Below are 14236 nucleotides of genomic sequence, written 5' to 3' on the forward strand. Positions count from 1 at the left end.
CAATCCCAGCCAACACAGGGCACAAGGCAGGAACCAATCCTGGGCAGGGTGCCAACCCACCGCAGGACACACACAAACACACCAGGGCCAATGTAGAATCGCCAATCCACCTAACCAGCATGTCTTTGGATTGTGGGATGAAACAGGAGTACCCGGAGGAAACCCACGCAGACACGGGGGAGAACATGCAAACTCCACGCAGGGAGGACCCGGGAAGTGAACCCGGGTCTCCTAACTGCGAGGCAGCAGCGCTACCACTGCGCCACCGTGCCACCCCATTACAAAATACACATTACAAACAGGTTTTTTTTTTGTTTTGAAACCAAATCAAGCACACAAGAGTTACACATTGCACAGGTTTAAATTGTTTAAACGGTTACTGTTGTGTAACCAATGTCAAACGTTATATCCTATCAGCCCTGCCTCCTTGCAACTAGGGATGGAGTCCTAGAAACAAAGTTCACAAAATGATAACAGCCATAAAATAAACAAGATGGTGCCAAGAGTCAGAAAAAAATAATAATACAGAAAGATCTTAAAATAATAAATAATGTGAGAAATGTTCCAAAGAGCAGTGCACAAAATTAAACACTGCTAAACTCTTGCTACTAGATGTAAAAAAGCAGAAAATAATTATTAAGGGTGAAGGCTCAAAAGAACAGAAGTTGGAACCAAGGTCAGCAACGACGTATAGTGCTGTGAGCACCAGGGCACCAAGTGTAACAAAATAGGCTGCACATGAGGGAAATTAATACTCCAAAAAATTTGAAGGCTGCCCACATACTGGGTATGCATTATGCCACCTGGCTACAGACAAACCCCATTTATTAATGAGACCTCTGAAGCAGAAACTAAACTGTTGTGAAAAGCCAATGGGCGGACACTTTCAAGATCACTAAAATCTGCTGATCTTCACTGCCACCCATTCTTTTCCTTGGCCTTGCTCATACCATTTTAGATTTAGCACACAACAGCACCAGAATGCAGAAAGCTGGAAGGAAGTCACACTGGTAAATTAGGGTCATCGTGTGAGGGGTGTTGGGTTGGTTGACCCTGACTCACAATACTCGACTTGATCAGCACACACTACAGGATTTTGGTCATTAAACTCTCCTCTGGGTGTAACTCAAACACATTATAAATGTTTCTACTTATTGCACACTCCTGTTTGTTTTTTTTTTCTCTCTTCCAACAGACAGAAGTAAAACTTTGAATCACTTATAAAGTTTTGCAATAAAGCAAAGGAATGATTTCCAATTAAGGATGTGTGCACAGCAGTACAACTTGGACCACCAGTACACAGTGTTTCAAGTTGACTGCTACATATGAATGGAGTTCATTCAGATGTTTATTGGCTGATATTTATGGGAAATGTTACTAGTATGAGAAAAAAATGGTTCAGCACACAGGATAGTGCTGCTGCATGAAAACTCCAGTAATCTGGCTCCTGATCCAGGCCTGGAGACTATCTTGCATGGCGTTTGCTTGTGCTCCCTCAACTACTTGGTTTTTTCCCCACATTTCAAAAACGTGCCTGGCAATGATGCATTGCAAATCTCTGCTGACCATGTCTGTGTGTATGCGCATGAATAGTCCATAGGACGGTCTAGATTACCATTCTGTTCTGCATAAAATGAATAAACAAATGGTTTGTATGTGTCACATGAAGGACACCTCAGCACCTTCTACCATAGGTTAGCAAGAATGAATGCTTGAATGAAAAATTGCCAGAAAACATGAAAAAAAATGATCAAGCATGTCTTGAATTTGTCTTAGGTCAGAGGTCCTCATTTACGGTTCTGGAGGAACAGAGTTGCTGCAAGCTTTCATTCCAACCAGTTTCATAATTAGAAGCCAGGCCTAGCAGATAATAAAACCTGGGATTCAGTTGTATGGCTTTAATTGTGCATTAATTCTTCCAACACAAATCTTTACCACATTTTCGTTTTCTGAGAACATTATACATATGTTTTGCGGTCCAGAACAGATTTTGGTCCTTCCCTTCTCTCCAAGTAGGAGCAAGACAGAGTACATTTGCATAAATGAAAGGGAAGGTGGTGGACTGCTAGTGGTGAAGACAGACAATTTTAAATACTTGGCTTCAACAGTCCAAAGCAATGGAGAGTGTGGCAGAGAGGTGAAGAGAGTGCAGGCAGGATGGGCTGGGTGGAGAAGGAGTGATTTGTAATAGAAGACTACCTGAAAGAGTGAAAGGGAAGCTCTATAAAATGGTAGTGAGACCAAATATGCTGTATGGTTTGGAGATGGTGGCACTGACAAAAAGAAGGCAGAGCTGAAAGTGGCAGAGTTGAAGATGCTGATTTTCACTCAGAGTAACAACGGTAGACAGGATTAGGACAGAGGATATTAGAGGGACAACAAAGGTACAACATTTTGGTGAACAAGTGAGAGAGGCCAGATTGAGATGGTTTGGGCACATGAGAGATGAGGGGTACATAAGGAAAAGAATGTTGAGGATGGAATCACCAGGCGAGAGGAAAAGGGGAAGGCCAAAGAGGAGGATTATGGATGCGGTGAGGGAGAACATGAAGGCAGTCGGTGTGGCAGAAAATGATATAAAAGACTGGGATAGATGGAGATGGATGATCAGCTAGGGTGACCCCTAAATGGAAGCAGCCAAAAGAAGGTGGTCATTCCCCCTCCTTCCTTTCTCTCTCATTTATTTCAAAACATATTATTAATACAGATTCTTTATGATGTATATACACAAGTTTAAACAGAAGCACATTTAGCTGGAGAGCTGGTGGTCCCCTTGTCATTTGTACCTCATTATTAACTTATGGTTGGTTAAGAAAACAGGCAACAACCAAAAACCAAATGCTACTGTTTAAATCTAAAATAGGCAATTAAGGGTTCTGAATCTTAACAAGTTAAAACTATAATTAGGCCCAAAAAAAAACATTGCTTTAGCAGAAACTAAATGTGTTCTAATGAAGAAAATGGTAAAAAAGTAAAAACATGCAGCAACAACAGCCCTCCAGGGAGTAACTGAGAAGCCCTGGAGCATCCGCTCTAAAGCCCAGCAGTCATACTGAGAAGCCTTATTTCTGGTAGGACATCGGTATCGATCTTATTCTGTCAGCCGCACCCCGCAAGCCGTGACTACTGGTAAAGAAAGGAACATAAGTGAAAAGTTGCTTAAGAGCTTTGTTTGAAAAGTGTGCCTCCATGTCAAACTAACATAAGTGGGAATTCAAGGCACGGTGTGTAGGTGGGTATAAAATTGACTCAGATACAGGAAGCAAAAGGTAAAGTACTTTTACAGAATCAAGTGATGTTAATAGTAGTGTTCCTCAGGGGTTAGTGTTGGGGATGCTGTTCTTTTTAATATAAATAAATGATTTGGACAAGAATATAATCAATAAGCTGGTTAAGGCTGAAGAGGACACCAAACTGGGAGAAAGAGCAGATAATGCAGAATAAGCTAAATTGTTACAGAGAAGCTTAGACAGCATACATGCTTGAGCAGATTTGTGGCAGATGAAATTTAATGTAAGTAAATGTAAAGTATCACATATAGGAAGTAAATATATTAGATGTGAATAGACAATGGGAGGTTAGAAACTTGAAAATACCCCTTATGAGAAGGGCATAGGGCCTAGAAGTCTTAGTGGACTCCTCACTATCAACAACCAAAAAGTGTACAGAACCAATTAGAAAAGCTAATGGGATGGATGGATGGATGGATGGATGGATGGATGGATGGATGGATGGATGGATAGATAGATAGATAGATAGATAGATAGATAGATAGATAGATAGATAGATAGATAGATAGATAGATAGATAGATAGATAGATGTTAGGTTATATACCATGATGTGTGGAGTACAAGTCAAGGGAAGTTATGCTTTAAGTTATATAATGAGCTGCTGAGGAAATGCTTCTAGGCTGACTCTAGGACTGAAAGGTATGAGCTATGAAGGAGCTGAACCTTTTCAGCTTAAGCAAAAGGAGGTTAAGACATGATATAAAAGTGTTTAAAATTGTAACTTAAATAAGTACATCACATCTCGGCTATTACTTTAAAATAAATTCTACGACAGGAACACGTTGCCACTGCCAAGAAAACTGAAGGGCAGATTTTTACACAAATGCTACCAAGTTGATCTTCACACATAGAAGTAAAGACACATGGAATAAATTACCAGGTGGTGTGGTGGAATGTTGGACTTTAGGGAACATCAGATCTCGGCTAGGTGTTATTCTAAACAATCTAGGTAAACTGGGTAGACAAGCTTATTGGGCTGAATTGCCTGTTCTCATCACAATTGTTCTAAAACTGTGGTTTGAGCATAGGAGAAATTTAAAGGAAATGTCTGTAACAGGAGAAACTGGTCTACTTAAATTAAGAATGTGGTCGAAACTAACCTTTCAGACACAAGATGGATTAGAAAATAGGAGAAATTCATGCAGTGTGAATGGGTGTCCTGTGACGAAGTGGAGCCCTACATAGGGTTAGTTCAAACCTTGTACTCAGTGCTGCCAGGATGGACTTCAGTGGCTTTCTGCCCTGGTTGACTAGCATAAATTTGGACTTATGGAATGATGATTTGACTTTGAAATGGGCTCAGTGTATAAGTATGCATAGACATGCCCTGTAATGATCTAGCACCATATATAGGATTACATCTATTCTTGTGTCCAATGATACTTGGACAGATTTCAGTTCCATTCTGTCCAGTAAAGGAAAATGGCGGTTCAGAAAATAAATGAATAGGATTTAACAGACAGACAGATGAAATGGGCTGATTGGCCTGGTGTGGGTAATTATGGCTGTGTGCAGGAATGACAAGTCCCCCCTCAACAATATTTAGTTGTCCCCCACACCATATAATGGAATAAACAAGTTTATTAAAAATGGACGGACAGATGCTTGGGCGATAAAGTGACCTACAGTCTGAAATGATGAAATCTGGAATGAATGAGCATTTTAATCAATTGGTTCAAAAGAGTCAACAAACTGGTCAAGAGTAAAACATCAAAAAAAGGGGACAAATTACAAACTGTATTGAGAAATAGGTGGTCTGATGGTCTCTAATGCTTGGTGTTTGGTAGAAAACTTTGCAACTTGCAGCTAAAATGATAGCACTGTGTGAGTCTGACAATATCAGTCAAAGGCACTGGAACACCCACAAATAGGAATAGCTCATTAATGTCAGCAGACGGTTCAGTTACCCAACCAGAGAGAGCTCCCTACTAATGTCTTGAGGATACCAAGTCACTAGATGACCTTGCTTCAGTAACAGAAAACAGTTTAAATCTGGGTTAAAGAAGCTTCTTATTAATCACAGGAAAAGACCACTTAAATACAAACTTGTGGACTCAACATGTGGACTCAACTTGTGGACATGACTGCAACTCTGTTGGGAGACCCCAGAAAGGGAAAACAGAAAGGATACTGTTCTAACTTCTGCTTGTTGCTCATATTGTTCGAAAACTTGATAAGTTTTTTCAAGCCCTCTGCCCACTGGCTTGCCTCCTCCTTGGAGCTGGCGATAAGGTCCAGATTCTTTCGGTTTCCTTTGAAGATGATGGAAAAGCACTGCTCTTCTGGGACATCTTTGGCATATTTCTGCAAACCCTCAGAGTGTCGGCCCAAGCGCACCTCCTGAACGTCTTCGATGGAAACTGGTAAAGAAAACAAACAATATGGGTGAACAAAAGGCACCATACCTCTTATCAGTGGACCCTCAGATAGTGCCAGTTTTCCCAGAGGCTGAGAAGCCAGCATGCGTGAGAAGAGACCGATAGTGCCACCTCCACAGATATGGGGGAAGTCTGGCATGCACGCTGGGGAGATAATTCCACATTTCCTCTTTGGGTCTTCCAAAGGAAAAGTGTCTACTGCATAGCACTGGGCTCCAAAGGCTTTGAACCTGCAGACTCAGATGTGCTATTCATGTTTCCTTTTACATTTTTTGCCATCCTGAGTAACACTAAGTATGCCTTAATTATTTACTATTAATACTCCTACTGTTAGTCAACAGTCAAAATGGGTTCAGCCAGGGATGTCATGTTTTACTAATAGGCTGGAATTCTATGAGGCAGTAACGAGAGCATACACTCAAAGATGTGCATACTGTGCAAATTATTTATCTTGATTTTCAGGAGGCATTTGACAAGGCCCACACGAGAGGCTAAACATCAAACTAAAAGAAGAGGGAGTTCTTGATGATGTTTATAGATGGGTGCAGAATTGGCTGCTGTTTTTAATATGTGTAAATGATCTGCATAGGCATTTAAATAAAAGGTTGGTTAAATTTGCTAATGATGATAAACTAAGTGGAATGGCAGACAATCTAGAATCAGTTAACCCACGGGCAGATTTGCAGCAAATGAAATTTAATGGTATTAAAACAAAGCAAGTAAAAATTTTAGATTTGAATACACAACAGGAGGTATTGAAACTTGAAGGGACCCCTTATGAGAAGGATTTAGGAGTCATCTTCCAGAAAGTGTACAGAGTTCATTCGGAAGTTAACAGAATGTTGGGTTACATAGCACAATTTGTAGAGTGTCAAGTCAAAAGGAGGTTATGATGAAGCTTTACAAAGCACTGGTGGGCCTCACCTGGAGTACTGTATGCAGTTTTAATCTCCATATTACAAAAACGCCTAACAGCACTAAAAAAAGTCCACAGAAGAGCTACTAGGCTGAAACCGGGACTGAAAAGGAGTTCAGTCCTTTTCAGTTTAAGGCAGTGGAGATTACAGCAGGACATGATTGAAGTGTTTAAAATTATGAAAAACACAGTACAGTGGATCAATGAGAACACTGGGACACAGTAGGAAACTCATTAACAGTAAATTTCACACAAACAATAAAATGTTTTTCTTCACCCACAGTACCATAAACACACGTTGTAGACATTACACTGTGACGGATGGCCGGGGTCCATGCCTGGCCGGGACGCCCCTTCACCACATCTGCCAAGGGGACAAGAGTGGGAAGCCCAGTATCTCCCCCTGGAAGCTAGATGGCAGCCTCCCTGGGTTGCAGCAGTGCCTCGGACTCCCCCAGGGCTTCATGGGGGTTGGAATTCTGTGCAGCTCTGTGGGGTTCCGCAGGAGCTGCCAGGGGGTGCTGCAGCAGGAGCTGCTGGCCCTTTTTGGGCACTGGTTTCGCCTTACCCGAAAGTGCAGCCGGATGTTGCCAATCAAGCACCTGGAGCACTTCCGGGTACCCAATAAAAAGGAGCAAGCGACCACCACTCAGCAGCCAGAGTCGGGTGGGAGGAGGACAAAGCTGTGGAAGAGTGGTGATGAAAGAGAGAGGAGTGTGGTGATTCAGTGTTTAGTGCTTGGGACTGTGTTGTGGCTGGGGGGTTCACGGGGAAGACGTGCCCTCCTGCTGGAGAAAAATAAATGTCTTTTTATTGTATACGTGACTCCTGTGTCGGGGTCGGGCGCAATATAGCATCTTCTTACAACATAAACACACATTGTAGTCATTACATTAGACAATGTTGTAATGTAGTAGGTCTTTAGGAACCTTCAAATCACATCCTCGTGTTATTTGGGAAATATTAGGTGGACAGGATTGGCGAGCTTTGTTGGGCTGAATGGCCTGTTCTCATCTCATCCAAATTGCTCTAATGTACTAATTTGTGCCTCCTTCATTTCCCATGTGTTTACCTAATAATTTTCACGTTGCATATATCAAACAGAGCACAATAAATGGTGATATAAAAACAGGCACTTACTAATTACTGTTTTATTTAGTGCTTTAGTAAAGTTTTGTGATGATGAACAAATTGAATGTTGTTACATAAAACCTAGTGCCTGAGAAAAACAATACAGACACTATATGAAACAAAATTTACTGATGCGTTTTAGTGAATGGAATGGAATGGAATGGCACAGCGGTCTGCCACAGAGCTCCAGAAGCCTTGGGTTTAAATGCCAGCCTGTTCTGTTTGTGCAGAGATTAGACATTCTGCCCGAGTCTTCATGGGATTTTCTCTGGGAATTCAAGTACTTCTCTAAAATTCCAAGTTACTGTATTTAGTCATTCTAAATTGGCCAATACTTTCAAAATCTGGTTGCATTTAATGCTTTTATTTTTCCATAGTTTGTTATAATTGATTTTTATCATTATTTTCTTGTTGAACATCACTTGCTGATGATGTCACGAGCTTCTCTGTTCTTAAAAGAGAAGTTGGCAATTTTTCAAGTCAAATTTATTTCTTTATAAACACGGTTGTATATGAATTTGCAACATGATATTTTGTCCTAAAGTTAAGTGTTTTCTATGCATTTTAAAAAATACATCCTCTGTTCTGGCATTTCATAACGGAAGCCACAGGGCAAGGGGGTGCAACTGGAAAACAAAAACCGAAAAAAAAAAACTTAAAATAATGTGTCCATTTTTCAAGATATGTGTCCATTTTTCAAGCCAAGAAAGTTATGGAACATTGATCCACATCGCGATTACACAGATATTGTAAAATAAAATGTCAAAAAAACAACAATATTATGAGATTCAGCCATTTTAAAAGAACACTAGCTGTGTACTCTGCCTCAGTGCTCGTCTTCATCTGCAACAACTTTTCACCCCATAGGGGTTTGGTTTACTCTCAAATGACAAAATCACACCTAACATTTCCTACCACACGCTGCTTGATATTGTGTTGATTTACTTCTGTATTTATGTGGGAATTCCTCACACAATGGCCGCTGCTACCACATAAGCAAACAGAAAACATCATATTCTCAGGACAAAAAAGTATCAGTAATATCCGATAAAGCGATTATTTCCAGATTGTCCAATAAAATGATTATTTCCAGATTGTTGTGAGACAGCGTCTCCAGGCATTATTGTAAGAGAAGCCTGGGAGATAATAATATGAGACGATAAACATAGATAGGGTGGCCCAGGTCTGAACTGGAGATTATAAAGAAACGTATGCAACAAAAAAAATCAAAGTTAAGAAAGAATGGAGACCAACAACTGAAATAAAATCTAGCAAATGGTCTACTTAAATTGCAAACAATAAAACATGCTGAAGTTCATTCACACCTTGGAATCCCATAACAGAGAACTGCCGCCATATTTATAGCGTAACAAATGCGCATGTCACAATTATACCAATCACAGTCATGTGACATGCCTCCTATGTCACACGGAAATGAAATGAAATAAAAATCTTCCAAAAATCTGACTTAACTTGATATAAAACTAGCAAAGACAAAAACCCCACGAATAAAAGGCACAATTGCCACACAGGTCCCTTTTTATGTCACAAACACGCATCAGAAACACAGAAATTCAGTACTTTTTTTTGGCTTGTTTTTTGGTTGGGCCCCATGCCCTACTTTTACTTTTAATATTCATAGAAAATATTTAACTGTAGTCTGCGGCCGGACACCTCCACACTGGGAGGACCCGGGGGAGCAAGCGTGGACGAAGCGTTACCTCCCTCGGGACGCTAGATAGCAACCCCGCTGGGTTGTGGTGGTGCCTCGGACTCCCGCAAGGCTTCATGGGAGTTGGAGTTCGATGCAGCCTTGTTGGGATCCACAGGCGCCACCAGGAGGTGCTGCAGCAGGAGTTGCTGAGCCCTTATGGGCAGTTCTTCTGTCACACTCGGAAGTGCTGTCAGAAATGCTTAATCAAATACCTGGAACAGCAGACACCACTCCGGGAGCCAGAGTCAGGAGGAGAGGGACTAAGCTTGCCGGAGAGGAGTAGAGGAGAAAGGGAAAAAAAGAAAAGTGTGTGTGTTTCAGTGCTTATTGGGACTGTGTTGTGCCTGTGGGAAATGGGGAAGGCATTTCCCACGTGGTGAAGAATAAATAAAAAACATTTATTTGTTTTACAACTGTGCCTCCCGTGTCTGTCTGTCTGTCTGTCGGGTCAGGCGTTGATATAGCGCCTTTTTGTTACAATGCATACATAACACGTGTATGAAAAAATAGCTTCTACTTGAGAAATACCATACTCATCTTTTAAGACATTATGCTACATGCCACCATGGTGGCATCGTTATTCAAAGTAAGGTCAGATGCTGTACTAAAACTTTTGTTTTAAGAATAGAAGGCAGACTCATTCGCAAAATAAAAATTACTTGTGCAACAAAACTGGAGAGAATGTTTAACCTTGACAGAATTTGCAATGTGGTGTAGTGGTTAAGGCATTGGTCCTCAAACCATGAGGTAGTGGATTCAAATCCTGTTACTGACACTGTGAGACATTGAGCAAGTTACCTGTCCTGCTATAATGGAAAAACCAAAAGAAATGTAACTAATTGTGTCACCAATGTTGTAAGTCGCCTTGGATAAAGGTGTCAGCCAAATAAGTAAATGTATTGGACCTTGTGGTGTTTCATTTTACCCTTTTGGTCATGATATTCATCCTTGTTTATTCCAATGAAACAGGCCAGAACTCTTCCTAAATCCCCTTAAAAAAAGTCTCAGCCTCTTGCTATACACTTTATTGTGAAAAATCCCAAAAGATCACAACAGATGTGTGTAAACGAGTGTGTGCAGGAATAGGTTCCTGTTTTGCTTCCAATTCCAACAAAGAGATGTGCCGGCTCTTAAACCCTTAAAACTTCCAACTGAGTTGGAACAGGTTTAGAAAATTGATAAATGGTTAGTGTGGATGAAAGACAGACAAAGAAACACCCGATACACTGCTCATCACATACTATTGTGCTGCAAATTTGTGGGTCATGTGGGAAAGGGATTTCAGCAAAAAGCTGCCAAGCAGAGGTAAGTTGTGGCAGTTTTCAGTATCTTCTTCTCACATTCACGAGCTTTCAAAAGACGCATTAAAGGTCTTTGGTCTTAAATCCAATTGTGAAAAGTTCTCATGACTCCAATAAGGTACATTTTCCTGGCAGTATGAAGATGTACCTTTCCTCTCTGCCTGAACTGTAAAGCTGGCTCATTCTAAAAAACTGTCAGCATCCTTGATTCTACTCCTCCATCCATATTGAACTGCCTTATGCAGTTCAGAGTTTCTAGATGTTGAAAGCACAAAGTGTAAGGTGGCACAAGGTGCCAGTCTAACCCAAGGCACACTGACACACACACTGCTTGTGTCATTTTTACAACAACATCATTTATTTATATAGCACATTTTCATACAAAAAAAATGTAGCTCAAAGTGCTTTACAAAATGGAGAATAGAAAAATAGAAGACACAGTAAAAAATAATAATAAGTCAACATTAATTAACATAGAATAAGTAAGGTCCGATGGCCAGGGTGGACAGAAAAAAAAACTCCAGACGGCTGGAGAAAAAAAATAAAATCTGCAGGGGTTCCAGACCATGAGACAGCCCAGTCCCCTCTGGGCATAATTACACAGGTAAGCTGCTGCAACTTTGGCAGGGCGAAGAGAGAGGAGGCAATAGTTGGAAAAGAGAGGCTCAGTGGTAAAGGCTTTGGGTGCAAAGTACAAGAATGGGGGTGAAAATCACTGCTGTCCTTGGATTAAAATTCAAATGTCAGAAGTGTGAGGAGATCAATCAGGCTCATCATTAACATCAGTTTTTCTTTTTTTTTTTTTTTAAGTAGTCAGGATAGAAATCCGACTCCATAACTTGATCATTTATTCCACAGTCCCATGGCTATCTGTGTCATGAGCTGCTTCCTACCTTCCTTCTATGTTGAATTCACCTCTCTTAACATCTATAGGCATCCCTCAGTAGGCAATTAACAAACAGCTAATTCTGGCAATATTTAACGGACTCAAGAGTTTAAATCTCTGTTGGCACGGACCTCCACTTGTAAAATGAAAGAGGTAGGACTGAAACATCATTCATCTATTTGTTCATACACATTCTAGCTGCTCTTTTTCAGGGATATGGAGCACATCACCAGAAAGCAAGGAATTGGTTACAGGATTAACAGTGCAAGTTCATAGTACACATTGTCAGAGTTCAGCTGAGCCTGGCAGGCATCTTGAAGCTGTGTTAAAGACCAAGTAAGTAAAGGAAAGGGCAGGGAGCTCCACCACCACTGACTTACAGGGTACAACAGCTGTTAGCATGTGAATAATGCAAGGAAACTGGCTCGGATTACTGTTAGTCTGGCATATCTCAGCAAACTTCCTTTCAATGAAAGAAAAGTCTCTAAGCAGGTTCTAGGAGGTGCTTCATGTTAGCTCATGATCCAAATTGCTCTAAAAGGAACTAGCAGGCTCCAGATAGTCTCACATCAGGCCCGGCTTAGAGGTTGGGATGGGCATCTGTTTCAGGGGAAACAGCGTAATCAACCAACTGAAACAGAACACATCCATCTGGTTTTAAACCCAACTGGTCTTGCCGAGAGTATGTGAGGGGGCAGAAACTCTTGCCAGTCTTATTACAAGGACACATACTAACCAACTTACTCTCCCTGGCTTAAACCCATTAACTGACACGATTACATGCCTTTGGACTAAATGAGGAAAACAAGCTAATAAGCACCCCAAAGTTCACTTTCATGGCAGTCAAACTGTTGTAAACTTGACCATTTTAATCATGTTATGCTCAAAGTTGAGCTGCAGTTCATGGCAGTCACTTCTGAGATCCACCCAAGCGTCACACAGAGAGATAATATTCAGTTTTCCAGCCTTAGAATTTGCCAGACAATGAAGGTTCAGAGATCCTCAAATGCTTGTTTTAACAATGAAGGTTCAGAGATCCTCAAATGCTTGTTTTAACAGGCAGATGTAGCACCATTGTGCTCTTACACACACCCTATAATTAAATCACCGGTCTGGAAGATACATAAGAATAGATGGACTTAAGCAGAAGCAGGATGTTAAAAATACTCCTTCATTGCTTACCAGGAATGCTCCAGTCAGCTGCTGTAATATGGTAGTCCAGCCATGCCAACATGAGGGTCTCTAATTGAAGACCAGCTATGGCTTGATGTTTTTGAAGCAGAGAAAAGTTACTATGGAATAGAAGAGCTGGAGCGACTTGGGAAGTACCTGGGAGACCCTCAATATTACATATAAAAAACTGAATAATGGATGATCTGCTGTGACTGGAATGGCTTTACACTTAATAACAAGTGTTAAGTCACAGCACCACAATCTGCCTTTCAATTAATGAATATTTTGAAGGTACACATCTGGAATGGTACAAGATCTGGCTGTAGCAAACACGATGTAGCAAGGAATGCTAAACCAGTCTAATTTTGTCTAAGATTTTTTAAAATTATTTTGAATTCTGAATAATGTGATATCCTCTAGGAGAAGTTTTGCCCTGCGGTGGGCTGGCGCCCTGCCCGGGATTTGTTCCCTGCCTTGCGCCCTGTGCTGGCTGGGATTGACTCCAGCAGACCCGCATGACCCTGTGTTAGGATATAGCGGGTTAGACAATGACCGACTGACTGACTGACTGACAAGTTTTGACTTCATGATCTTTTTATGTATGCACAGTAACATCGGAACCTTACGTGACAAGCAACGATGGTGTTGCAATAAATGTGGCCATGGCCAATAAAGAACTACAATAAGAATGGTGCAGCAAACACCGAACAACAATAAATATTAGTTAGAAATCCCCAGTCGGGCAAAACAAAAAAAAATCTTTCAGTAACTGTGCAAGGACCAAGACCAAAATTCATAACACCAAACATATTGTTGCCCAAGCCATTCCCATAAGAGAGAGGCCACTAATTCCCACAATGTTCTATCTAAAATTCCTCAGTGATTATTAATTCATGAAAAGCAGTAACAGAACAAGAGAAATGGACAAACCACATTGATGCCTGAGAAGCCTTTCCTACATGGCTCAGGCGACCCTTGCCATTTGAGCAGCTGTAAATCAAAGGCCCAGTATCAACTGAAAATATTGTAGCCCAGTGAGGCTTAACTGAATATTCACATAAAACAATTATAAAACAGGTATCATGGGGCTTCTGGAACACCATCTGAAGGTGTGTACTTGAAGCAGAAACCCTGAAAATATTTTAAAAAGTAAATAAATGAGCTATTGGGATAGCCAAGTTATTGCCTAACCAAATTTAAATTTAAAATGGCACTCATAATATAGACACACGTATGTACAGAGAAAATTATTAAAACATAAAAATATCAATAAAATTTCACTATAGCACAAAGCCATTGTGACACAAGTGCGAGTTGCAACCTATGGACTCAACAGATGGTAATATCATGCCAAACCAGGGGGTGGCAGTGTGTACTAACCCCTTCACTCATTTTCCTTCAGACTACCCGAGGGAAATCTCACCTCAGCCTGCCAACATCACTTCC

The 14236-nt window shown here is 40.9% G+C and overlaps 1 protein-coding gene across 2 annotated transcripts in view; it reads right to left on the reverse strand.

Annotated features, from left to right (window-relative positions):
- plcd1a (phospholipase C, delta 1a) overlaps positions 1 to 14236 on the reverse strand; it is a 156455-nt gene that overhangs the window by 51306 nt on the left and 90913 nt on the right. For both annotated transcript variants that reach the window (XM_039753704.1, XM_039753703.1), the window contains exon 3: positions 5423 to 5651. In XM_039753704.1, the coding sequence (XP_039609638.1) occupies positions 5423 to 5651 (229 nt within the window). The remainder of the gene's footprint in view (positions 1 to 5422; positions 5652 to 14236) is intronic.

The sequence above is a fragment of the Polypterus senegalus genome, chromosome 5, assembly GCF_016835505.1.
Source record: "Polypterus senegalus isolate Bchr_013 chromosome 5, ASM1683550v1, whole genome shotgun sequence".
Lineage (NCBI taxonomy): Eukaryota > Metazoa > Chordata > Cladistia > Polypteriformes > Polypteridae > Polypterus > Polypterus senegalus.